The 26,291-nt window shown below is 42.1% G+C and overlaps 7 protein-coding genes across 7 annotated transcripts; 4 read left to right on the top strand and 3 right to left on the bottom strand.

Moving 5' to 3' along the window:
* Nucleotides 1-274: 274 nt before the first annotated feature.
* AK88_03745 (uncharacterized protein) lies at nt 275-5,507 on the bottom strand (the record flags this gene model as incomplete). Its single annotated transcript, XM_012481355.1, has 3 exons — nt 275-4,791; nt 5,044-5,251; nt 5,385-5,507. 3 exons carry the CDS (start codon nt 5,505-5,507, stop codon nt 275-277), a joined length of 4,848 nt encoding a protein of 1,615 aa, XP_012336778.1.
* A 1,580-nt stretch (nt 5,508-7,087) lies between these two features.
* On the bottom strand, nt 7,088-9,712 carry AK88_03744 (uncharacterized protein; the record flags this gene model as incomplete). The annotated part of the gene is made up of 6 exons (XM_012481354.1): nt 7,088-7,183; nt 7,809-7,868; nt 8,090-8,131; nt 8,267-8,365; nt 8,608-8,725; nt 8,898-9,712. 6 exons carry the CDS (start codon nt 9,710-9,712, stop codon nt 7,088-7,090), a joined length of 1,230 nt encoding a protein of 409 aa, XP_012336777.1.
* Nucleotides 9,713-12,794: 3,082 nt separating this feature from the next.
* AK88_03743 (uncharacterized protein) lies at nt 12,795-14,623 on the top strand (the record flags this gene model as incomplete). Its single annotated transcript, XM_012481353.1, has 3 exons — nt 12,795-14,112; nt 14,235-14,288; nt 14,529-14,623. The coding sequence occupies 3 exons, from the start codon at nt 12,795-12,797 to the stop codon at nt 14,621-14,623; spliced, it is 1,467 nt and encodes a 488-aa protein (XP_012336776.1).
* A 1,751-nt stretch (nt 14,624-16,374) lies between these two features.
* On the top strand, nt 16,375-20,133 carry AK88_03742 (uncharacterized protein; the record flags this gene model as incomplete). Its single annotated transcript, XM_012481352.1, has 1 exon — nt 16,375-20,133. One exon carries the CDS (start codon nt 16,375-16,377, stop codon nt 20,131-20,133), a length of 3,759 nt encoding a protein of 1,252 aa, XP_012336775.1.
* A 594-nt stretch (nt 20,134-20,727) lies between these two features.
* On the bottom strand, nt 20,728-22,104 carry AK88_03741 (uncharacterized protein; the record flags this gene model as incomplete). Its single annotated transcript, XM_012481351.1, has 1 exon — nt 20,728-22,104. The coding sequence occupies one exon, from the start codon at nt 22,102-22,104 to the stop codon at nt 20,728-20,730; it is 1,377 nt and encodes a 458-aa protein (XP_012336774.1).
* An 846-nt stretch (nt 22,105-22,950) lies between these two features.
* On the top strand, nt 22,951-23,811 carry AK88_03740 (uncharacterized protein; the record flags this gene model as incomplete). The annotated part of the gene is made up of 2 exons (XM_012481350.1): nt 22,951-22,969; nt 23,126-23,811. The coding sequence occupies 2 exons, from the start codon at nt 22,951-22,953 to the stop codon at nt 23,809-23,811; spliced, it is 705 nt and encodes a 234-aa protein (XP_012336773.1).
* A 47-nt stretch (nt 23,812-23,858) lies between these two features.
* On the top strand, nt 23,859-26,099 carry AK88_03739 (uncharacterized protein; the record flags this gene model as incomplete). Its single annotated transcript, XM_012481349.1, has 1 exon — nt 23,859-26,099. The coding sequence occupies one exon, from the start codon at nt 23,859-23,861 to the stop codon at nt 26,097-26,099; it is 2,241 nt and encodes a 746-aa protein (XP_012336772.1).
* Nucleotides 26,100-26,291: the final 192 nt, after the last annotated feature.

The raw sequence follows: 26,291 nt of genomic DNA, 5'->3' as shown, positions 1-26,291 counted from the left end.
AAAAAAAAAAAAAAAAAAAAAAAAATGCACTTAGTAAAAATGGCTAGCTGCTCCACTTGCACACGAAGTGGCTGCCCATTATGCGGTAACTCGCCGAGTGGTGGCGAGGAATGCGCAACGTAGTCTGATACGTGCATCGCAGGCTTTATTAAGGAGGACCACTTAGTTGCCCATTTAGAGTCCGTCTTTGGTATATATATATCTTTGTGTGTGTCTTCTCTGATGGCACACCTTTCGTGTACTCTTTCTGTCGCTCTCCCACGGAGGTGCAATATCACTTGCTTATTTTCTTTTTCTTCTCAATTTCCAGGTTCAGTATGTTGCGCATTTCGTTCGCTTCGCAGTCCGTCGTGGAGCTACCATTTTTGTAGTCCTGAAATTCATTTTCTTCGGACAGCACAGTTTCCATATTTTCCCTATCCCTGTTGCTATGCCCTCTGTTTAAGTATTTTAACAGGTTTCTTTTTTTCCCCTTAACAACTTTTTTTTTCCTCTTCTTCATCTTCTTTTCGACGCTGTTGCTTGGGATTAAGTCGACCAAAGTTTTCACTTCTTCTAAATCACTATTTTGTATCTTTGTTTTGCCCATTTTTTTGGCAATGCTATTTTTGGACTTAAGATTCTCAGACGTACCTGCATCCCCCGAGTCGTTACCCACTTTTTTTTTAACCTTGTTCACACTTTTTTTGTTAATTTCAACTGTGTCGTGTCTTTTCAGTGTGCTGTCTTTCACACTTTCACGCAAGCGACTCATACCACTTAAACCGCCTCTATCCCGAGAGGTCCCTTTTTTCACGCCAGCCCTCTTGATGGACAAATTGGTGTCTATCCTGCTCACCTGTTTTTTGATGATTTTTTCTGCAGAATAGGCGCGTTTGAAAGTTGCCTCCTTTTTTTGTTGCCTCTTCGGGGGGGCTTTGCCCTTGGGCGCAATTTCCTGGGGTGCACTTTCATGAAGCTCTTTTTTTTTCCTCGAGTCCCTTTCGGCATCATTTTGGACTTCATTTGGGCCCTCATCGTTGGAGTCAACTCTACGGCCAATTCTGCCTCCCTTTTTGCTACCCTGTTCAGTTCCTTTTCCCTTTTTCTTTTCCTTTCCCTTCTCCTTGGGCTTCTTCCTTTTGGCCCCTTCGTCCTCACTCTGCACGTCGACCATCGACAGATCTTCATTGTTGTAGCTAGCCATAATTTCATTCTTCACCTCACTTGCATCGATGTTGGCTTCCTCGAGCATTTTCTCCATCGCACCTACAATCTTATTGAGCATCTCCTTCTCCCTCATCAGCTTCTTCATCTTCTCCACTTTTTTCTTATTCTCCATATTTAACTTAAATTCTAAAAACCTGTTTTGCGCTTCCAGATTTTTGATGATGGCTATGGATTCTACCAACTCGGTGTAAATTTTTTTATTCAAGTTTCTCATGTCATTTTCGATTACTTCCTTTTCTTGTAGTTTCTTTCTGGAGAGCATTAATCGTCCATACATGAGAAGAAACTCCCTCTTCAGTTCCTTTGCCGCTTCACTGGTTTGTTCATCCTGCACACTTAACTCCTGTAGCAGCTCATTATATTTCGGGACCAGATAAAACAGCTTGTTCTCTTCTCGTAGGTCCTTAATGAGCGCATCCTTCTTCTCCATTTGTTTTCTCAAGTTTAGGTGAAATTCAGCCAAGACATTGAAATCCCTGGTTTTTTCTGCAAGCGATATGGACAATTCTTCTAGCTTTTTCATCATCCCTGCAAACTTGAAGTTAGAATCTACATCTGCTGTCTTCAGTAGATCATTTTTGTAATCTTCTGTCGCTTTAATAATTCGATTGAAATGTTTTTCCACTTCGACCTTATCGGTTAATATTTTTTTAATGAAAATGTTAATATTTTGAATGCGCTGTGAAAATTTCTCCTTCATCTTCTGCACAGTTTGTCTCATTTTCTGTTGTTCGTATAGTAGCGCCAATATTTTCTGTTCCCATGGTGTAAGCATTGTCAGAATGGAGTCAATAGTTTTGCTGCTCTTTTCATCTTTTATATTCTTTATTGGGTTTCCTTCCTCATGCTTATCCACCTTATTTGCGATGGTGCTTCCGAGTATGTCTTCCAATGCCTTCTTCGACACATCATATGGTTTTTCTTCACTTTTTAGTACCTCATCCACCCTTTTTAACTCTTCCGCATTTGGGTCATGCCTCTGTTGAATTCTCAGGACAAATGAGAAAAACATTTCATTTATGAAAACGTGTGATATGGACTCATTGTACTCCGCTTCATGTTCGTTGTCGTCGAATGTACCACTTAGCAGCTCTTCCTCTCCCTCCACCATTTCTACACCGCGGTCGTTTAGATGACGACGCCTTGCAGCCGAATCGTCCTTGTCTCCATTGATCAACTCCATCGATTTCTTCGTATCGCATAACTTCAAATCTTCTCTCAAATTCTCCTGCAGCTGCAACACATTTTCTATGTTCCTTCCTGGAGGCACCGTGCCTGTCAAGATGGTCGACAGACCGACCTTCTGCATGAGCTTCATAATAAATTTGATTTGCTTGTTCAGCTCGACATTTCTGCTGATTATTTTTTTTTTCTTTTTAAGGTCTTCTTCAATTTTTTCCTTCAAGTTGGAGATGATGGAGGTCCTTTTTTCGTTGTCGTCTTGCTCCCTCGGTTGGGCGAAGCTTACAGAGGACGCCCGTTTCACCATGTCGGCTCCGCCTTCCCACTTGACCTCTCCCTCGCCCAAATCATGGTCCTCACGACTGGTCTGCCTATTTTCCTCATGACTTGTCTGGTTATTTTCGTCGCGGGTGTCATCCATATCGCTCCCCTCAGTGAGTTCACTCCCGTCGCTCCTGGCATTTTCTTCGCTGCCCCCCTTTTGCGCGCCAGCCGCTTTCCCAAAGGATTCCCTTTTGAACTTGCCATCATTGACCGTTTTTTTCTTCCTCAGGTGGTTTGTCCCACCTCTGTTCCCCCTACCCTTCGGCTTGTCCTTATCCTTGTCTTTGCCCTTCCCCGACTCTGCCGCCTCCCTATTTGGAGCATCCGCGTTGTTCGCTTTTTTCCCTTTCTTCTTCTTGGCCTTTTTCCCCTTTCCTCCCTCCCCCTTCTCGTTCTCATCCACCAGGTTGGAGTGTTCCATGGTGCTTAACTTTCTGAGCTCTCCATACACCCTATTGGCAGAAGTGTTGCTGGTGGCGACATCTCCCTTCTCCTTCCTCTTCCTCCTACTTAACTCATTCTTCTCCAGCCGTTCTAGCTCTTCCAATTCATTATAATAATTGAGAGAAATTAAATCGTCTTTCTGAGATTCATCAGACATAGCGTCTTCACTCATTTCAGAAGAATTTAATTTATATGGAGGTTTATTCTTCAAGTAATCCATAGCTTTGGAGATGTTAATATTTTCCTGATCATTCTGGTCTTCATACTTATCCATCCCATCCCACTTGGAGTCATATTCATGTGTATCAAAGGACCTAAGCCACGTATATTCATTTTTTATATTATGATTTATGGTCATAGAATATTTCAGCGACTTCTCCGTATTGCCATCCATAGACCTCAACGTGCTGTAGTTATTTGGATGTACATGGAGCTCAGATTTTAAAATAAAATTTTGAAATTTCTTCACTTTTTCTTCCAATTCGTGTTTTAAGGCTAATATTTTTTCATCATCTTCTGGGTTTCTAACACATACATTATTTTTCTCTCCCCCCATGAGGAGATGGTTGTCTACATTTTTGGTGGTTGCCAAATTCTTCAGCTGATTCTGCAGCTTGGCTATCAACTCCTTTTGTTGCATAATAACTGACTGCTCCGCTGAGAGGTAGTTCACTTCGATTTTTTTCTTAATTGTTTTACACTTTAATGCGAAACGGAGAGTAGAGAAGGAGGTGTCGAGATAAAAATGAGAAGGATGAACAGCAACAATGACAGAAGCACGACAATTTCCTCCTAAACTTTTACTCAAAATTCTTGTCAACTTGGAATCCCTCCATGGTATGAAAACTAAATCTTCTTGAATTTTTTTTATTTTTTTTTCATCTCCTGCTGCTATTGCCTGAGCTCTTTTGGACAACTTAGAAATGACTTCACTTAAAACGAACAGACTTTTATTTATAGCCTTTCCTTCTTCTATCAACGTCTTCGCATTTTCTATTCCTTCGGCTGCTCTTCCTGCTCTTTCATTACCTGCCAAATCGACTATCTTTAATTCCCCCCTTTTGTTAATTGACGTGCCATCGCTTAGCACCTGATTAGATTCCAGTATGACCGTAAAAATGGTATGAGATCTGGACGACGTTTCGTTAAAATTGGTCTGCGAAATGTGTCTCCGCTGTTCAGCTTTAGCAACTAGAAGCATTACTTCATCTATGGACGTTACTGTTTCTTCTTGTACTCCTATCACAACGAAACCCCTCTTGGGGTCTTCCTTCACATCCAAATTTTCAGTTGCCCCTCCTCTGTATCCTTCTTGTAGCAAATCGTTAACTCTCTCCATGTACACTTCCAGGTAAGTCACGCTCATCAAAAATTCTTTTGTGTTGTTATTCGATTCGTCATCCGCATCGATACTCTCACTATTATCGTCATTCAATGAGGATGGATTTTCAATACCGTTGAAGAATTCCGCCAGTGATCTTGGTAGCATACCTGGGTCTGTGGGCACCCCCATCACACTGTGTGTCTTTCCTGACCCCGTCTGCCCATAAGCCAGGATACACCCGTTTATCCCTTTAAATGTATCCAGGACGATATCTCTAGCTAGGTGCTTGTACACCTCTTCATTTCCAACTGGGACAAAAGAAAAAAAAAAAAGTAAATTAATGTAAAGAAAAAAAAGAAACGGTCACGTGTTAGAAATGGAAAAGTAACGACATCATGAACTCGAGTGTCACGCAAATTAGAAAGGCTGCAAAAACGTGACATCACATGCGCGCTGGTGGTAAGGGGCAAAATAGGCGACTCTCACAAATTGGACGAATAGACACGTAGAAGTTGCAACCATTATATGTGTATTTGCCCCTCATGCAGTTTTCTCATTACCGTTTTCGTCGAAGCACCGGTCGAACGCGTAGTACCGCTGCAAGACGGCCTTTTGCCCCTCGGACTTTTCCACATTTTTCTTGAACTCCACTTTGTTTCCCTTCTTCTGGACCCTTGCGTTGATCATCTCGGTCAGGGAGAGCGGCTCGACTACTAGCTGCATGTCTGTTTCGTTCATTTTCCACGCTTTCAAGTGGCCGCTGTTGATCTGGAAGGGGGGGGGCGAAACAAAAATACAGCGATGTCACTACCGAGCTATATCACTATATAGCCATGCCTCTACGCAGTATATCCTTATGCAGCCATGCAGCTACTCAGCAAGCAACGACGTGAGCACTTACTTCCTTCTCGAATAGGGGCCTTATACGGGTGCACACCCGAATCGCCTCCTCTTTGGAGGAAGACTCCACCTGGAGCCCGTCCAAGTTCATCATGTTATTTTCTTCATTTTTATTAACGTCCATTTTGTGGCAAAAGAGACAGGAAGACTGAACAAAAATAAAAAAAAAAAAAAACGGAACAACGGGATGCTTCAAGTGGAGGGGACAAATTCTCCGAATTTCGTGCAATTGAGGCAACCCCCTAGATGCACGCTTCGCAATCAGTTGTCTATATTTTCACTCAATATGGAAAAAAAAAAACATCCACAAAATTTGATGCTGTGCCCCCTTGGCATCTTTTCCCGTGTGCAATCTTGGCGGAAAATATGCTGAACTGAGGCCTTCGGGGAAAAGCCTACAAAGCATATTCCAAACAAATGAATCAACTGTCTTCCATCAGTTGTATGTTGCATATGAATGTTTACAAATTGGGGAAATGCACAAAATGTTTTTTTAGCGCCACAAAAAGCGTTTCTTCTTAATTTTGTCAAAGCATGGACGTTAAATTTTTACGCCACGCGAAGGTAAACAAAAAAAAACTTTTTTGTTTGCGAAATAGACTTTAAAACAATTTTACATGATAACGAAGGGACAAGCTTCGAACAGGCAAGAGCTTCGCAGTTCATGTATCGTTCATTATGTGTCCCCTTTTGTTCCTTTTTTATGCTTATTTGGTAAAAAAAAAAAAAAAAAAGGAAAAAGTGGACTACGTCCGCGGGGGCGTAGCGTTCATACCTGTTACGAAGAGCACGTGAAGATGGGTCTATACTGGTGCATATAAAAAAGGAACATTCACATATGTGCGTATAGGCATAGTGTACATGTGTGTATGTGTACACTTAGGGCCATTCCTGAAAAGTGAAAAAAAGGGAAACGTGTGGAAACGTCTTTTCGTGCGAAATATTTTTACACGAACAGTCAATCAAGTGAGAAAAAAAAAAAAAAAAAAAAAAATAGTTAAAAATAACAGTTACAAAAAAAAAAAAAAAACATGGGTATGCAAATGTGGAAACAAGGACGAAGGCAGAGCCAAAAAATGTGTGGACTTTTTCTTAAACTGCCAAAAATGCCCATCGTGCAGATAGCGCTGTATGAAAAGAACAAATCTGTTGCGATGCTTCACGAGATGTTTAGATGAACAATCCCAAATTACACATCCAATTAAGCCATTTTAAAAGGAAAAAAGAAAAATAGACAACCCTTACTCGTTCCCACATTCATGATATTCACGTAAATTCTTCCGCTTTGTCACAACATCAGAATTCTTGCTACAGTTTGGCAGCAATTTCCTGAGTGTGCAATTTTTTTTTTTTTTTTTTTTTTAATATTTTGGATAGAAAAAAAAAAAAAATGTTGCATTTTGCCTGAACAGTCAGGTAAAAAATTGCAAGAGACTTGTGTCAAGCGAAATATGTCAAGCAAAGCATGTCAATCAATGCGCATTTTTGCACCTTCACCTATCATGGGGTGGGAAATATGTTCCAAATTAAGAAAAAAAAAAAAAAAAAAAAGGATGGCGCAGCGCACAAAAATATAAGCCCAAGCACTTGAAAAGTTAATTGAAACGAAAGACTACACTACACAAGTAACTGCTCAAACGATAAAAAGTAGAAACAAAAAAAAAATCCTCCGACGGTTATGTGAGAATTGCATCAGTTTGTTTATCATATGTTCTTCTTCTGTTCCGCAAAGTGAAGGTACATAAAGACCCAACAGATGATCATCTCAGAAATGAGGAACAAAATTGAGGAGTAAAACAACTGCGAGTGTTGGAAAGAGGGAGAAGGGACGGGGTGTCAACATGGATGTATGGATTGGTAGGGGGGCCAACCTGCAAGCGCATTTAGCACTTGTTCCTCCGTTGCTAACATTTTTGTTAGCTCCAAACTATGTGTGCAACATCATATTGTATACCTGCAGGAAGGTGTTATACCCCTTGAATTCAAGGTAATATGCCCACAAGAGCCAGTTCGCCTGCGCGCCGATAAAAAAAAAGGGGGTAGTTTGTGTTAGTCACCTGTGTGCAGTGGATACATGCGCACGAGCACACGCATTTGTTCGATTGGTTGTTCATTTGTCTGCTTCGGGAAACGGAAAATTAAAAGAGCGCTTTGGTCATATTGGCGTGTGAACTGGTGACACAATATCGCATGTCACAAGAACTTCTCAACCCATGCTGCGCTTTTGCAAACCTTGGCTAAAATAAATAAGAGAGCTGCTCCCGCAATAAGGGCCAAGTTTTTCTGTTAAACGTTGAAAAGGGATATATGTACAAGTATTTAGACGGAGGGGATAAGAAGGACTCACATCCAGGCATGTGCGAGTTGTCGCATAATTCCCTCGCCGCATGTAGGTACACACGCTGGTCACCTCTTCTGTTTTTACCCTGTTTAACGTTATGGAGTGCAGGACAACCGGAATGAAGGGGAGGCACCAAATGAAGTACTGAAAGAAAAAAAGGGCGGGCGGGGAAAAAATGTGTTAGCGAAAGGTGCAACTATTGAAGAAGGTGAATATATGGAAAAGTAGCACCCGTACGAAAAGGAGTCTACGTTAGTGCGGCGCGTCTCTCCTTATGTATGGGACTGCGACAACAGTGAGCGTTGCTTACACAGATGGTAGTATTTGCCGACCCGACTCATCGCTACATTTCCCTTTGTTCTTACCTGTGAGGTGCACACTTTGTTCATGGCAATGAAGGCGAGGGTCTTGGACGGAAAAAGAAAAACAAATAAATAACAGAACAAAGAAGGACATATAACAAGATAAACAAATGTCTATGAGCGCATCTATATACGCGCCATATGAGAGCCCCCCCCCCTTCTTTCTGGTAATATATTTACCTGCAGGAACATGGACAATTCCAAGTTGGCCCGCGCGTACTTAAAGCCGAACAGTGCCACTAACGCGGCTTGAGGAACAAATGTTACAAGGGGGATGATCTGCGCGGGGGGCGAGTTTGTGCACGTTAGGACAGGTGGGTGTAGGGAAAAGCAGTTTTCCCCCTGTGCAAGTACGTGTGAAATTTCACCTTCACCGCAGGGAAAGTGGCGTCTTAGAAGGAAGCAGCTATAACTAGCATTTTCTCATGGTAGCTATAGCTGTGGTGTCCGGTTGTCACCATCCATTTGTTATGGCTGGCGGGACAAGGCAAACGCGGGAGAGCCCCTGGACACTGCGTTACCTTGGAGTTCCCCTCAATGCTCAGGTACATAAGATAAAAGAAGAGGGAAAAGTTGTGTCTGTGGTCCCGACGCACGAGGTGGTATATGAAGGACTCGTGCAAAAAAGGGTATCCGTACCTGCCATGGGGGAGGGAAAAAAAAAAAAAAAAAAAAAATACACCCATATGGGAGCACGTTATTTGTAAGTGGGTCCACCCCCGTGAAAACATTGGTGCATCAAACTTCACGGGGGAGGTTGCACATTGTGGACATCACATGGGAAACATGCCCACGGGGGGTAATTCCTCACATTCGATAAAACACCCCATTAAGAAGCATGAAGGTGCCAAAACTGCACAGGGAAAACACCAGCTGATCCCGGTTTAGCTTAAACAGTCCAGCACAAAGTTGGCCGATTGAGCGAAGAGTGCGGCTAATAGGATTCACACAAAGGTCCTGTGGTTTATCCCCTTGAAAAACATTGTCCTTGGTCAAATAGTTTTTGTTCAGATAAAGCATCAGAGGGAGGGCATAGATAATTGGGTATATTTTAAAATTAACAGCTAGCCCATAAAAAATAGCTGCAAGGTAAATTTTCTTTTGATAAATGCAAAGGAGAGTTAACAAAACGAACAAGCAGGGAATGCAGTCGGCATTGCCCCTAATGGATATGATGACCACCATCGGATTTAGGATCCACAGGGAAACATAAAAAATGTAATTCTTACATGCGGGGTATTTAATTCTTAAGATTCTAATCAGGACAATAGCGATGACACAATCGAATGATGAAAACAGGATTTTGCCAAAAGAAAAATGAAGAAAAAAATTAGGCACCATCAAGTAAGCCAATAGGGGTGTATATCTATAGGTGTAGCGTTTATAAGGAGACTCATTCCTCAGGACATATTTTGCAGCATCTGAGTAGACATAATAATCAACATCTGTAAACTTCACATCGAAATTGTTGTCATGCCACAGGCTGTAGTAGTAAATAATTACACGAACTATGATCCCTAGCAGGAGAACTAATTTTGTTAGGCTTCTGACATGGCTGGTGTCGATGTTAGCACTTCTGTTCCTATGTTCCGTTTGAGTTTCTTTTAGTGGTACAGTGGCTGCCATTTTCGGGGCCACGTTGTGTCTACTGTGCGGTCCATGCCTTTTGGGGGGTCAGCGCAGCGACATCGATGAGGATGTTCATTGTGGCGAACGACCTCTACACTGAGGGCACATCACCTCATGGGCGCTTATTGGAGACGGGGAACAATTAAATCTAAATAATGTCCTGGGGTAACTCTCCCATTTCTTCCCTTCAAAGGCGCTTATATGCTCATTTCCCCGATGGTGCAGGGAAGATAGACTTTTACGCGGGCTTAAGATGGAAGTGGGAGTGAATTTGTGAGAAAGAGGACGACCATTGCGGTTATTTCATCCGAATGGGGAAAACGTCCACCAAGTGTGGCGATTTAAAAGTATTGTGCGTGAAAAAAAAAAAAATAAAATAAATAAAACTCTGTTGTGTAACTCTTCGTTCGATTCGCAAAAATTTTGCTGACCTGACATGTGCAATTTTTTTTTTTTGTGCACGCTCACAACGTTTTTCGCTTTGTTAGTTATGTTCCCGTTATCACTTGCTGTAGCCCTTGTGGTAGTTGACTTTAAGGGGCATATACTTTCTCGACCGTCACGGTTTGTGTTATCGGCACATGGTCACATTTTCGCAAGAAGTGACATGAAAATAATGCAAGCATGGGACTATACGGGGCTTTGGGCAGGGAAAAAAAAAAATATAACCGTATCGTTTTCCCGTCCCACAAAATAGCCAATAAAATTGAGCATAGGAATTTCCTTCTGCAGTGGTTTGGCAAATATTATTATTTTTTTTTTTTTTTTGCCGCCTTTTACTGACTGTTCAGTAATGATTGTGGCGCATATTTTTCGCTTTAAAAGAGGCAACGGTAAGGTTGGGACCTCACCCATTTACTGGGCTTAAGTTCCTGCCCATTACGCATTCATATCCATGTTGCTTTTTTTAAACAGCATTTGCCGATTTATAGGACGGATGCTTTCCGTTTTCGCGCATATGAATATAGCTAAATGTATATTTTTTTTGTTCCTCACTTTTTTTCAAACGAATGACGGTACAATTTTGTTTTCTCCACTTATTCGCAGCTCAGCAAGATGAGCGTGTACAGTAGAGGGAGCAGCCAATCCTGCATTCCTCCCTTGGACATTTCCTACCTTTGTATGCTTCCCCACACAATCGTACATAAAAGAGGCTTATCACTATGGGCATCTCTTGACACGAAACCCCAACCCGCCGTTACAAAAATGGCTAAACTAAAGTGAAAAAAATGGAAGTGCATATTTACTCGTTAAGTCCATATCCTCCCCCCAAAAGGAAGTATAACCAACATACAACTTTAGCAAAACGAACACCCCTTTTCAAATTTTCCTCGGTTAAATATTTTTTAAATTTTGAATGATGACAACTTGTTGCTGATAATTTGGGCCACGTGTTTTGTTTTGTTTTTTCCTTCCTGGAAAAAAAAAAAAAGAAAACATCACACACGGGTAACGCCTTCTACGCAGTTACGTGTGCACATACATGCGCACGTAATGGTGTAGGACAGCACAAGATGATGGCTTAATCTTCTCACTGACAAAGTTTAAAAAATATTATGCATTTTTTTGCTCGTGTGGAAAAGAAAGTGGGGCGACGGAAACAACAGTTGCGTATTCACAGCATTCTGCGCATGTCCAAAGTTGGTGTATGTACACAACATGTGAGCAATTATTTTGTCGATTTTTTTTTTGTCCCTGTTGGACCATATTGAGGACACATCGTAGGTAGTATCCCCAATGGGTACACTGTTGCTGGAGTTATCTCCAAAATTGCGTATGTATATATGAAGACGTACCATTTTTTAGGGTGTGTTTTTTTGTTCATTTGTCTTTGAAGTTTTCTCCGTTCGAAAAGCTGCCCATGCAGTGGGCAGAAGGTCAACAGTGGGGTCAGGTGAAAAAGGTACAATCACGGTTGGATGGCACTACGATGAATGAATGTTCCTGCATGGAAGACGTGCAAACTTCAGTTGTGGGCACTCGATAGATGTTTTCTCCACCTGAATATTTTACCCATGCAATTTGGTCAAAAATTAAACAAGCATGCGCATAAAAATATACACTGTTCGCTAACACTGCGTAATGCACATTTTCGGGTCGCATAGTAGGAACATGCATATAAGCATATCTACATGCATCCGTTTGCTCTTTCTGGGAATAACCCCCCTTCCTTTGGTTGACCTCAAAATGGAGCTGGCGCAAAACGGAACAGGAATAAAGACAATTTCGGCGTTGTTCTAACAATCGTGAAAAAAAAAATGAAAAAAAAAAAAACAAAAAAACGTGTAAAAGGCGTGGTGTATATAAACAACTACCCCCCTGGAGAAGCAGCATCACATGTTGTGCTTTCCAAACATATAATCACACTGCAACACTTGACTACAGTGCCCGTCGCAAGTGCTTTAAGCGTAAGGTAAAATTGTCCCTCCTGTTTTTTTTTTTTTTTTTTTTTTTTTTTTCCATTGGCTCATCCTTCGTTTGTCAAGTTGGGCAAATTCCGCGATCATCGAGTGTTATCGCCTCGATGAAGCATATTTTAAGGGGCTCTGTTTTTATCAAGTGGAAGCTAGAAAAGGTCACTCAGCCGCAATGTTGGCACGAAAAATAGGAAGCAGTTGCGCTGAAAATTTTTGTGAACATTTCGTTGGAGGGCCAGGCGAAAGGGCTTCCCCGGTTAAGTAATACAAGGAGACCCCAACTGGTGGAATTACCTCACCCTCCCCATTTGAGTAGAATTGCTTTATGATGAGAGAACAAAAAATGTAACTGCCTATCTTTCGTATACGCCCGTTATACGAATGCTGATCTGTGCGAGCATTGTGAAATCCATATTGTGTGAAGGTATCCATGTCTCCTACTACAATCAGTGTGGTAGTCCACGCGCAACGGTCGACTTGTACGAGGAGCATATTCGTTGCCCTGCGCCATTTCTGCGGATACGTGTGCAGTGCATACCGTTTGCATTGGTTTCTTCGTGACTCTCGCACACTGCACAGCGCCTACATTGCGGCACATTTCGCATCACCCTGCGCCGGGCTAAGAGGAAACCCCCATTTACACACCTTAGAAGATTCCTATTATGATATCTGTTAACGGGGAGAGATTCGACAATGAGAGAAGGTCCTGTTTCAAGTATTTTGTAACACTCATGTTCTTACTTGTACTCATGCTGCTTATGAGGAAGCAAAAGGAAGAGGAAGAGGAGATAAATAACAGAGCCAAAATGAACCTAAGGCAAAATGAAAATTACCGAAACTTCGCATTTAGCTATTTGAGAGAAATTAGCTTCTTGAAGTATGACTCCGTTGTGTACATATCGCCAAACAGAAAAATTATTCCCAGCATAAGATACATGAATAACTGTACAGTGTATGTCCAAGGGTATGACAACATTTTACACAACTTTGAAAACGTCTCAGTGGGAATCAGTGAAGAGAAGAATAACTTCTACATTTACGCGGAAGCAAATAATAGACAGGAAAATGCAACCTGTATAGATAATGCGTGTGGGGATGCTGGCGCTGGAATGATCAACACTGTACTAGTTGACACGACTCTGTTTCGAAATATGCAGATCGGAAGTTGTCACGAAAAGGACACTTCCTTGTGCTTTTTCGTATTCGTTCAGTTAAACAAAAGTAAATGCTACAATTTTAATAATTTGTCCTACTCCTGCCATGCACATAACACCGTGAAGAACCCTAATGTGTTTCTTGCGAGTAGTTACTGTTATATCATTTTGGCTAGCTCCAAGGTGGAACGTATATACGCATTTATTAAAGAGAAATTGATGGGAAAGGACCCATTTAACGAAAAGACTTCCACGAAGGACGTCGAAATAGTTACCCATTTTTGCGGAAATTTACTTAACCAAATCGCCACCATAGACGCGGTTAATGCCAGGCTGCTCTTTGTGCAGCGGTACATACGCAAGATTGAAAAGGAAGAGAAGGACGAGTCAAATGAACAAAGCGACAGCGATAGCCCCTCCGCGAGTAACGAGAATAACCCCAATGCAGACGATCAGACAAATATGCATGTAAATGTTAATACCGAGGAAAATCAAAGAGAGAAGCATCAGGGGTACACAAAATCGTACCTCTACAATAACAATTTTAAAAATGAAAATAACATCAACGCTTTGAACCTCCAAATCAGCTACCATTTTACCGTAATCAATTTAGCTTCAGAAAACAGGGACATAATCGAATATGTAGAATATACAAGGGACAAACCTGAGTTTTATCTCTTCCCCCCCATACACATAGCCTTCGACGAGAACTCCAACTTTTACTACATCGTGCAGCACGAAAATAACGGCATTTTAAATTTTATTTTCATTTCGCCGTCCACGCTGGTGATTTATTACACCTTGAAAATACGAGAGTTCTACTCCGGTGAGTGCTTCTGGAGAAATGTGCGTGTGCACGTGCAGATATGGGTAAATGCATATGTGTGCGTGCGCGGACGGCCCACTCTCTACCAACGCAATATCTCCCTTTTGCTTATTCCTCTGCAGGATGGTTGCTGAACTCGAGCCGCGATTACGACAGCAAGGGGTTAATTCTTTTTGGTAATTTTATATAAGGGTTGTTCATTCGTTTGCGGTGTCGCGCTTTTGTGTGTAACTTTTTTTTTTTTTTTTTTCTATTTATGTGTTGACTAGCCAAGCAGCTAGCTAGCTAGCTGTTTTTTTTTTTTTTTTTGTTGTTAATGTGTCATAACATATTTTCGCATTTTCACATTCCCGTCTTGCTGTGTCAGATTATTTCACGTCCCATGTGCACACTTCTTTTTTTTTTTTTTCCTTTAGGAGAATACCCACCATACGAAGATGAAATTCATGTTTGGGACATTCGGAATTTACAGCACAGGAAATACCTAGTTAACATTATTAAGACGTACTGAATTTAGTTTTTTCGTTTTGGTCTGAATGCCTTTTGTACGATTCCGTTTGTTATTCAGGCCACACGCACGCTTCTCACTCTTTTGCCTGTTTGTTCATTTGTTTTTTTTTTTTCTTTTTTTTAAATTAACTACACGGTTGAATGTGTCCATTCCTGAGGGACCCATCCAAATATCTTACGGTCTTTCCGTTCGCAAGTTTTACAACTTTGGTGCCTTGGTCATTTTGCCCCAATGCAGAATATGCCGAGCGTTGTAAAAAACATGTATGTTCCTGTCTGGGCCTGAAAAATGCAAACGCTACAATCGTGGTGGTGCCATTTGTTGGTAAAAGCTGCAGTGCCGCTTATACCATTTAACGATAAGGTTTCCGTGCAAACATGGGAGGCATCCCTTTTTAGGATATTACTCATAAAAGAAACAGGGGTATCACAATGGAGTTGCCCCTCTGTGTACATCTGAATGGTATACAATGTTACGACGGGTAATGCTGAAGCCACGAAGAATTGCCAAACTGGTAACAACTGTTCTGCACAAGAAAAGAAGTCCTCGTCATATGCAAGTTTTCCTTGTTAGCATATTCTCACATATACGTAAGCTCTAACATGTCATATTTCGAAACCTTTACAAGTATGTGCTTAGAAAAGGTTTACTTTATGTTTGCATGTGGGCCGCAAAGTGTGTTAAACTCAAAATTCTTGGACGCCAGAGTGGTTGCATGACAATTCTGGGTATACTACGCGCCAAGCATATGTATATTAATCTATACGTTCATGCGCTGGTTTTACTCTATGCTAACTGAAGGGTCACCAAAACATGGGAAGTAAAAATGCAATTTTGCTTCATAAAATGCTATCATTTAAAAAATATATAATTCTTTTTTTTTTTTTCAATGTACATGGGGTTTAGGTAGGCGTGCATACCACAAGGCGTAAATTTTCATGGGCGCGTAATGAGAACTTGTATTATATATATATTTTTTTTTTTTTTCCTCTACAAATTGCCCTTGTTTTCTTTTTGCGCGAAACTGCCATTCATTCCTGAGCCATTTTAAAACATACGTTTAACAAAATGCAGAAAAAGTGAAAACCATCCGAACGCAACTCTGCTATTTTTTTTTTTTTTACTTAGATTATGTCAAAATTGTTCGAATCAAACAATTTTTTTTTTTTGCTGCCACAGAACGAAGTTCTATATAATTATTATACAACATTTATTTTTGTGCGAACTGGTACTATTTTTCTGTAAGTGCCAGTAGGTGGTATGTACATAAATTGTATGCATATAGAGGCAGCTACAAGTTATAATTGTATAATCATGGCTACTTCTACAAACAACCATTAACCTTGGGTTTGTTTCAGCATTTTATTTAAATGGATAGCACCATGTGCCTATAATAACATTGGGTTGACATCCCCGAGTGTTTCTCCCTGCATTTATACAATTCAAAACGTATATTTTGTTAATTTTTGTCTAAAAAATGAGACCCAAAAAAGGGGAGAGAAGGCTTGATGGATACATTAGACCAAGCGATATGCTCACACGCACCTATGTGACCGTTGTGTGAGTTGACGACGCGTTTGGTTTACTTATACATACGGAGGCTCAATAGTCCATACACATACGTGTATATGTACAGCCCCACGTGAAAAAAAACGAAAAGAAAAAAAGGGGGGCACATCGTTTTTAAACGAGTGGAAAAGCATCACCTCGTGTGCCCCCCATGATCATTGTTTAATCCCCCGTCTGCAAGCATGTCACTAACGCTTTTTACTAATGACAAGAGGAGAGAATATTTAGGCAGTAACAGACCAGAAGGTCGCGTGGGACATTCCCTACATCATTACTATGAATTAAGCGCAACGGAGGAAGCGAGTGCCTCGTCGGGAAGAGACGACGATGAAGACACGCACCAGACACTCGCAGCACACCGGATGGACGATGCGTATTCGTGCGCGATAAAGTCTGGGTTTATTTCAAGTCAACAGGAATGTAAATGTGGACAGGCCGAAATAAGTGGTAGAAACGGTGGCGATGATGTGGAAGGCGAACTAAGGGAGGGAGAAGAATCCCCAAAAGATAACCCGGAGGAGCAGACATACAAAGAAGATAAATTATTCACCCAATGTCCTAACACTGCAAACCATTACATAAGTAATGACGACCATCTGGGTAGTACGTCTTATGGGGGAAAGAAGGGTTACCATAATAGGTTCACCCATGGGAGGTATAAAGTCGTTCTCTTCGGGGGAGGGGTACCGGAAGAGGCGTTTGTAAAAAATTATGCAAACGGATGTTCACAAGGACAGGGGGACGAAGAAAATGGCGCCTACAGTAAATACAATATGATGTCTGTAGAGAATTCTCTAGAAAAAACTTTTAATGACCTATACATTTGTGAAGAGGAAAATGACGATTTTGAGAATTGGGTGAATGTGAAGACGCATAATGTTCCTGAAGCGAGGGCATTCCACGCGTCTTGTATTGTTAACTTGGGATTAACTGGTGTTTTTTTGTTTATCCATGGGGGCAAAGTGAAGAATGACATGCTCGCGGATGATCGACTCTGTGCCTTGAACTTGAGCAGAATTACATATCGTGGTGGGCGAAACCGGAGTGGCAGCAGATGTAGCGTAGAACTGGAGGCGAAGGACGAAAGTGACACTAGCGACAACCCCTTGGCAGAACAAAATTATGAGCATAATCAGACCGACTGCAATGATCATCCGGATGAATCTGAGGGAGAACACCTTCCCGAAGACGACCCTCTGAGGGAGAACGAACCTGACCGCGCTAACAATGTGGTTATGGAAGAGGATCGGAATGAAGAGGACGAGGAGGGCGACGACCCCACAAATGAGGGACCTCAAAATGGTGTAGTAAAAAAACTAGCAGAGGAGGAGATGGTGGAAGAAGAAGAGGAAGCGCTTGGCGAACACTTAACTGGAGGAAGCAAAAATGGTGAAGCCTCGAGGGGGGAAGACAACCTTGATGTGGATATTGACCCGGCTTCCCTAAAGGAAGAAACATGTAGTGATGCAAAACCAGATGCGGAAAAGTTAGGGGCTCCTCCCCAAGAACAGAACGTTGCAGCCAATCGGAAGAAGAGGAAATGGGCTTGTTCATCATCCCATTTGTGCTCTGCATCGAGCGGGTCTGTATCCAGTGAATCTGCCTCGAGTGCGTTCGTTTCCCCCTCCTCATCGTCATCCTCTTCCAATTCGTTGCCTCCATGCGACTCTGCCTTTTTCCGGTCCAGCTATTACCGCGCACGTGATAACAAATTTGACGAGGACGATGAAGGCGTTCTTGTGAATTCCCGCGTCCCAGCTAAAAGTTTACTGCTCAGGGGAAACAACTCCTCTTGTGGTAGTGCCTCTTCTGAAGAAGACTCAGATGAGGACACGGGGAAAAATAAACATTCCTCACTGAAAAGGGTTAAAAGGACATGGGTCCACATCCAAACAGTAGGTAGGAAGCCAAACAGTAGATATGGACATACCCTCGATTTTCTATATCCCCATTTAGTGTTATTCGGGGGAAATGAAAATGTGTGCGATGATGAGGAAACTTTTTTTTGCAAAAATGACCTCTGGGTATTGAACATAAAAAAAGGGAAAACAAAATATACAAAAAATGAGAGGAAAAAAATTCTTTACTTTCAGTGGCAAGAGGTAGAGTACCAATCTGTGAATCCTTTGGGCAGATACTTTCACGCCACCACCGTATGGTATGACGTAGAAAATAAAATGAACAATTTAATTTTGTATGGAGGTAAAATGAGAAAGAAGACAAGTGTCAGCAACAGATTGTTAACTCTTCAGTATTATGGAAATAAATGGAGGTGGTCCATTTTGCCCGTTTATGTAAATCCTCTGAATGAAAACAGAGCATGTCACGCCTTGGTCTGCGCCCAAAATCATATTTTTATCATTGGGGGTGAAGAATACACTTATAAGTATATCGAGAAAATGCCATCCGCCTTGTATTCTTTTGAGTCGAAGAAGTTTCAATATATTAACGACTTTAGTGCCAAGGCCTGTTTAAAATGCTTTGCAAAAAATGAGACGATTTATTCCTGGGGAGGATTTACAGACGTATCGTGCAATCAAATTTTTTTACCCAACAATTTTGTTACCATTGATGTGAACCCCCATGTTATGTATATACAAATGAAGGAAGACCTTGCAGATGAGTATGATGAAAATAACAACCTCGTTGTGAAGGAAGAGCCAGAATCCGACGATGACATTTACAATCGTATGAATAAAAGAATTTTAAAAATACAGAATAGGAAGATGGAACTCGAGAAGGATCTACTGTACCAGATAAAGCTAAATGAAAATTTAAATTTTCGCATCAAGTCGCAGATGGTGCAGTATCAGAGGCTGGTTCATCTGCTAAATGTAAAGCAGAGTCAGAATGTTCATCTGATAAACGCCTTCAAGCAGCAGAGCCTTCCCCTGAACGATGGGAGCGTTGGCTGCACCATTGCAGGTGGCGTCTCCATGTGCCACTCCTCATCGCACACCCTGCCGAGTTCCATTCCATACGACGTACCTTCTGGCATACACCACATCGCATCGCACGACCTTCCACACGGTTCATACCACAGCCTGCAAGCTATGCCTTTGTACGAACCGAACCCCAGCATCAATATGAGCACCACCTACATGAACAGCAACAACAACTACGGCCATTATAACGGTGAAGATTTTTTGAAAATGTCGATAAGCCCACAGGACAACTTTGCCCATCTGATGACTCCCAACAATATGAACATTCATGCCAGTGAGTTGCAGGGCGAGTACGAGAAGCAAACTATGAGTGAGCTTCCCGTGGGCGACCCAGACGCGTACAATAATATGCTATCAAATGAGAAGGGTAACAAGGACGTGGAGGAGCAGCTGCGGTTTGAGGCAGGGGGAACGGCGGATCGTTCCGGTGTACCAATCAACCAAGTGAGCGCAGCGGGCGAAAATCCCCCATGTGGTGGTGAATGTCACCCCAGCGAAGGATACCCTCCCCCTTGCGAACAGGTCAGCAGTGTCTCCGTGAATGCGCCTTACCAAACGTTTAATGGCATGTCAGAACTGTGCGCTATGAATGGAGGGCAGCTCCAGTTGAATGAACGTACAAGTGGTTACTCCAATGCAGCAGGTCATCCGTATAATGGAATGAATCAACCATCCGACATGCCCATACCGAATAACACTTCTTTTGTGAATGATTATTGCACGTGGATACCCCTGGATGTGTCCACAACTAACCTCCAGGAGAGTGACAGCAACGCTAAAATTGACAACCCCTCGTCAACAGAGAGGGGCGTTATTGGTAACGAAAAGGAAGGAAGCACAGTTACGGGCACCAACAACGAGAGTGTGCAAAACCAGGTCGAGGCGAATTACGTAAACAAAGAGGCGCCTACTCAACGGGCTCGACGAAAAACAGCCGCCAAGTGCTTGCAGCTGATTGAGCAAGACAGGCTCAATAGGATGATGAGTGAGAAGTAGCGCACCTTGGAACGAAGAAAAGGGAAGAAGCAAGCCACGTTAATATTTAGCTGGGTGGCGGATTTACTAACTCATTTGTGAATTTTCGAATAAGTTAAAAAAAAAAAAAAAAAAACAGCTAGAGAGCCATACCGACGCACAGACACACCACTTTTGTGATGCGGTTGGCAAATGATTTGACTCTAATTAGAACATCTCCATTCGCATACCGTCGTTTTCTGCAGTGCAAAGTTGCACTCTATTTGCTCCGCATATTTGTTTTCGCCTATTCGTTTTTTTTTTTTTTTTTGGCCGATTTCATTACATCCGATTTAATTTACTCATATTTTTCTCTTCTTTTCACATTCCCCCCTACTCTTTACCCTTTTTAATAACACTATGTCTATCACTCCTTCTTTTATGTCCACATAAATTGTGAATGGCGCCAAACGCATTTTAAAATAGCCTTTCTTTTACGCATTAAGTTGGAGAGCAGAAATGCACAACGGTGGATACGCGAGAACAGATTGTTGCTGGCACGGGTAGGCAACACTGGCTCAGGTTTGGGGGCATTGTCCCGGGTTGCTCGCCTGCAGTGTATCAATGAGGATCCCTCTAATCTCGGTTTATACCCCCGCTAAGGAGGCGACACCTCACGTTGAGCTTCGTCATCCAGTTGGAAACGCTACGAAGGAAGTGTCCATTTGTCACGAAATCCTTGTGGAACCCTTCCCCTTGGAGGAAGGCTACATTCTGCACGAACCCTACTTTGATTAGATACTTTTTCGACTGGAAATCCAACACCATGTTTGTGTTTTTCATTTTGTACAAATAGCCATTTGAGAGGTATGCATTTTTGTAACGTGTTCTTTTCTGTTTGACCAGTTTGCAGTAGCTAGCTAATGTGTCTTGTTTCAACATGAGCATGACCATATATTTGCAAAGAGTGAGGTTTCCGTTTTTACAAAATAGGGATTTACAAGGATGTTTTTTTTTTCCTCCTCGTTTGTTCTTTCTCTCATTTTTAAAAGCAACGGTGTAGTTTCGCACCGTCTTTGCGTGAATGTTTTGAGTGTACTTATATCTATACAGCTTAATGATTCGTGATTTTTCCTCTGAGAGTGAACAAACGGGGGGGGTAAAAAGATATGCGGTGGAATCTTCACCCATTCGTTGGTTTCTCCCCATTTGAGGTGGATACCCCTCCTTCGGATTCATCAAGCGGTGATTGGACAAAACTCGCTTCACGTACATACCCCAAATGGACATTAAATTTTGCCCATGGGGTAGGTACTGGTAATTTTTAATTATGAAAAAGAAAATCGTTTGGCTTAAAAAGCAAAAATGGAAATTCAGAACTTTTAAGTAGCTTTTGAATATATCAACTATGATATCGAATTGGTCTGAAATTATATCCTTCACTTTGGAAGGGTCTTCTCCCCTCCACTGACTTTTCCCTAATGCATGTATTCTTTCCCTCAAAAGGAATTTTTTGTAATTGTCTTCTTCCTCCCCGTTGGTGTGATCAGTGTGACGACTGACCATGCGTGATTCGTTCCTGCTCTGCTGAGTTTTACCTCTTCCTCTGAACGTACCTTCCTCCACATCCTTAATCAATCCGTTTAACCAGTTTAGATGATTCAAAATGGGGATCTCGAAGGAGTGAAATGAGACATATCTGTAAATCTTGCCTCGTACAAGGGCCTTTAAAATTATATTTATTTGGTGCAAGCTTAGATCATTTCTCCTCTTCTCCGCAATTTTCAGTAAGCATTTGTAGAAGTACACGTTTCTGTGCCCTTTTAACACCCCGCTGTGGATGATTCTGTGCAGATTTGCTACATTTTTGTACTTGTTCCTGCACGCTTTGCTGTTATTCTTTGGTAGGACGTCTTCATGCTCATGTATGGCCACGTGAATTTTGTTTCTCTCTTCGTTCAGCAGTAGGCGGTGGGCGTTGCTTATTCTTTTTATCTTGTGCAGTGTCAGCATTTGTACATTCGTGTGTAGTACGTGGGGTAGCTAGGCCCTTTTCCGCGCTCTTTTCGCAGGTGCGCAAGTGGCAAGTAGAGCAAAGGAGCGGTTAATACTCTCCTGTTTGTTTTCCCCCTTTTAGCCTTTCCTACACGCCCAACAACAATTTACGCCGTGTTGCCAATTTTCTGTTCACACGATAATCCCCGTTATGCAATTTTTTCCTCCTCCCTCCACGTTCCATGATTATGATTCCTTTTGTTCTCGTCTCCACTGATTTATGCTCTATTTGTGAAAACGACACTTGGGTGTAGCGTGGTCTTCCCAAGCGTTTGCTGCATAATCGTATGTTCAAACCACGCCTCGCAATTATACGCATAGGCAATACTGGGTGCCTTTTTTCGAAGTGACTCTCTGTGTCCCGAACGCAACGCACATTTGTGAATGCCCCTGCGCTTCAGCACATTTCTGCAGCACCAAGTGCGTTCCCTTTTTGTGACGTACAAGAGTGGGGGTAAAAGGCATCTGCGCCAAGTTTGTCATTTATGCCATTTTTGCCACTTTTTACCTGAACGGTTCATTTTTTTTTTTTTTTTCTGGTTTTTCAGTTTTTGCCCAGGCGTGTGAAACCTTTCGACGCAACATTAGTGTTGTTTGCTCCTATAAGGATGACGCCTACTCCCCTCGTCTGCACACAAGTTGGGAGAATGGGGCAATTTCTCTAACCGTAGCCGCCGTCAAATTTGCAACGGGGGAGAAGTGCCCAAACGGGGTACACCACATAGAGCGTGCTGAAGAGAAGAGGGAGACGTACTCTTTTCCTACCCTTCCCCAGAAAAGTATTGTCAGCCGCTCAAATGCAACATGGCTAGCGATGAGGAAGGTAAGTGCCCAATAGGCAGAATGGAATGACATGGTCCCGATGCGCACTCTACATGTGTAACTGCATGCCCACGAAGCTGAGCGTTTTAACCTTGCCTCGAACTGCGTCACAATGTCCATTTTATTACTAACCGGTGTGTTAACCGCCTTACCGCAGCGATCCCCGGGGAGGAAGGCGATCCTCCCAGCGAGGACCTCTACACGAAGAGAAAGAAAAAAAAAGAACGAAACGAAAGCGTTTACTTTGATAAGGTACGGAAGAGCGAATACATCTGTGTGGAAATCCCAGGGAGAATCAAAAAAGGCAGCAGAGGATTGTCAGCCGTTGAAAGCTTAGGGGGGATTAAAAAAATAACAGAATTATTTCATCTCCAGAATAATGGACACAGTCATGAAGAAAATTTAATCTTAAGAGTTAACAACAATGACATGTTTTCTTCCTTCGTGTCAGCCAATTCAGCAAAAGTGAACAATGTATTAATTAAAATTAAAAGGACCAGGAAGAACATATACAAATTTGAATTCCTGGGGTTTGTTCGATACATGTACTACTTTGATAACATGATCGACTTTTACTATATCCCCACGTTTTATAACAGGCGCGATTACAGCACTAATTATATACATTACTTAACGAGGGGGGGCCAAGAGAGGGGAAAAAAAAAAAAAAAAAAAAAAAATCAGCAGAAGAAGAAGCGGCGGAAGAAGAGGTGGACAAAGAGGAAGGAAGATCGCGTGACGCATTTAACCATTTGGAAAATACCTTTACACATGGAAGGGGTCAAAACTTCTTCCAGACCACGCTTCCTCCAAGTGGACAACTGCTGGCCGATAGAGCGATAGGACAACTAGGACCCCATCAAAATGGTGATAAAGAAAATATGCCCAACATGGATTACTTTCCAAATGGTCCAACACACATCTGGAATAACATAATGGACACACAGGTGCACAACAATACGGAGAATATCTCGAACATGATGAACCTAAATGCACAGATGTATGATTCTGATAAAATGGCTAGCTATGGATTAGGCAATTTTCAAAATATGACAAGTAACGATTACATGGGGCATAATAAAGACGCGCAGTTGTTTTTACCCAAATGTGGAAATAACGAGAATGATGCGAATTTCCTTGTGTCCAGTTCGAACGGAGGAAGGGGGACAGAAGGGGGAGAGCATGGAGATGGCGTCTACCCAATTACCATTGAAGAAAAGGAGGAAGACAACAAGGTGGGCTCCTCCACCGACATGCGAATTGGTGAAATGGGGCACAGTGTGGAAATGGCCACGTGCAGCAACAGAATGAACGTTGCCAATTCTGCAACCCCCCTACGTGTAAACCTCCAAGCGCAACTTCCAGGTGGAGGACCATCCCCCTTTGACGACGCCAGGTTTAACCACATGATGCAAATGGGTCCCCAAGAGGACGACTATTTCTCCGACTCAGGTCACAATGAATTGTACAAAAAAATAATAAGTGGTAAAAATAATATTGAATTATTCGACCAAGTGAAGGAGAGTGAATTTTCCTCCGACGAAAGCGAAGGGTACGAATTAAACTGTTGCATCCATAGCAAAAGCACTAATCCATATTTCTACAGAAATTACGAAGCGACAACTACGAGTAGGTATCTCAGGGAATACAAATATTTAATAAGCAAATTTACTGCGCCGATTTTTTCGAACGTGGAAGCAAGCAAGGAAGAAATGGAGAAGTTTATTCAAGAGCTTATCATTAACAGAACTGAACAGGGAGAGTCGGGAGTTTCCACACTGCAGGGCGTGGTTGGGATGACCCCAAGTGTGCACGCGGTAATGAAGGAACAAGTGCAGAGTCGTAAAAATTTGGGTAAACACGTGGGTAAGTATTACGATGCAGCAGGTGGGGGGGGCGTCAGACGGGGTGACGACGGAGAGCGGCATGTGGAACAGCGTGTCGGTGAAGATGCAAGTGTGCATTCTGTTGACCACTCGGATGAGCGCTCGGACGAGGACGACCACGATATGAGCGAATCTAGAACCACAAGCCGAAATGTACACCACGCAGAAATGCAGAGCAACCAAATTATAGTAAGTAAAAAAACAGTCCACTGTAACCCCATAGCCAAATTTGATGACCCCACCCTTCCTTCTATCCCATTCGATTCTGCATTAAAAAAATACGTGTCCGATAAGTTATATAAAAGGGTAAAGGATCTGTTCGAAGTGAGACCCATCTGGTCAAAGGAAGTCATATTGGAACATCTTGACAGTGTGAGCACATACTGCCTCAAGAGTTGCTTCTCGCGCATTTGCTTCTACTTCGCGGATGGCCCCTGGAGACGCACCTATTGTAAATATGGGTACGACCCGCGGAAGGACCCCTCCAGTTATATCTACCAAACCATAGATTTTAGGGACAACTACTTTAGAGAGATTAAGATGAAGAGTGCAAATGAAATGAACAGAATTATTCTAAAGAGAAAAAACTTTATCGATAGGGTAGTTACAAAAATTATCAAAAGGGTAAATGTTTCGGGTACGAGGAACACAAATAAAAAGGACAAACGCGAGGGCACTTCTCAAAATGGGAGTAACACAATAAGCGTGAAAAAAGAATCTCACACGGATCAAGCAGATAGGGATGAAAACGAAAAAAGAGATTTTAACATATATTCCGAATGGCGGCAAAGTTTCCCCCAACATTCTGACGACCATGCTGCGGTTCCAAATGGAGACAAATCTGGCTACGATCCATCAACGAGTAACCAGTACCCGAAAGACATAAATGATCTTAAAAATATGTTCGACGTATATTCAAGTGCTGTTTCGTCAAATGATGAAATTACTCCACAAATGGATGAAGAAATTAATGACATCTTTCAGTTTTTAAAAAAATCCATCACCTGTCATTTCAGAAAAAGTTTTTCAGCGGAGTCCCACTTTTCCGTGAGCCCTCTGAAACTTTCAACGGTGTATCAATACGTAGACATATACGACAACAACGTCGCAGATTATTTATCCAATTTGAGGACTCAGGACGTGTGTACGAAGGATTACGGGTGGATGAGCAGCAACGATATCGCCAAAATTAGGGACATTCTGTTCGTCCGGTCGGCGACGCTGAGGCGGGCCCACATAAAGTGAGGCGATGGCGCGGTCAAGTGGGGGTGGTGTTAAAAACGAACGGGAAATAACTGCAGGGGGGGGAAATAACTATGAGCTAGCTTAATTTGTACTTTTTTTTTTTCTTTTTTTTTTTTTTTTTTCTACACTGTTTAGCTTTTTTTCCCGAATGTAGCCTTTTTTTTTTTTTTTTTTTTTCTCAAAGTTGCACAC

Source organism: Plasmodium fragile, assembly GCF_000956335.1.
Source record: "Plasmodium fragile strain nilgiri unplaced genomic scaffold supercont1.45, whole genome shotgun sequence".
NCBI lineage: Eukaryota > Apicomplexa > Aconoidasida > Haemosporida > Plasmodiidae > Plasmodium > Plasmodium fragile.
This window is presented reverse-complemented; position numbering and strand designations above follow the sequence as displayed.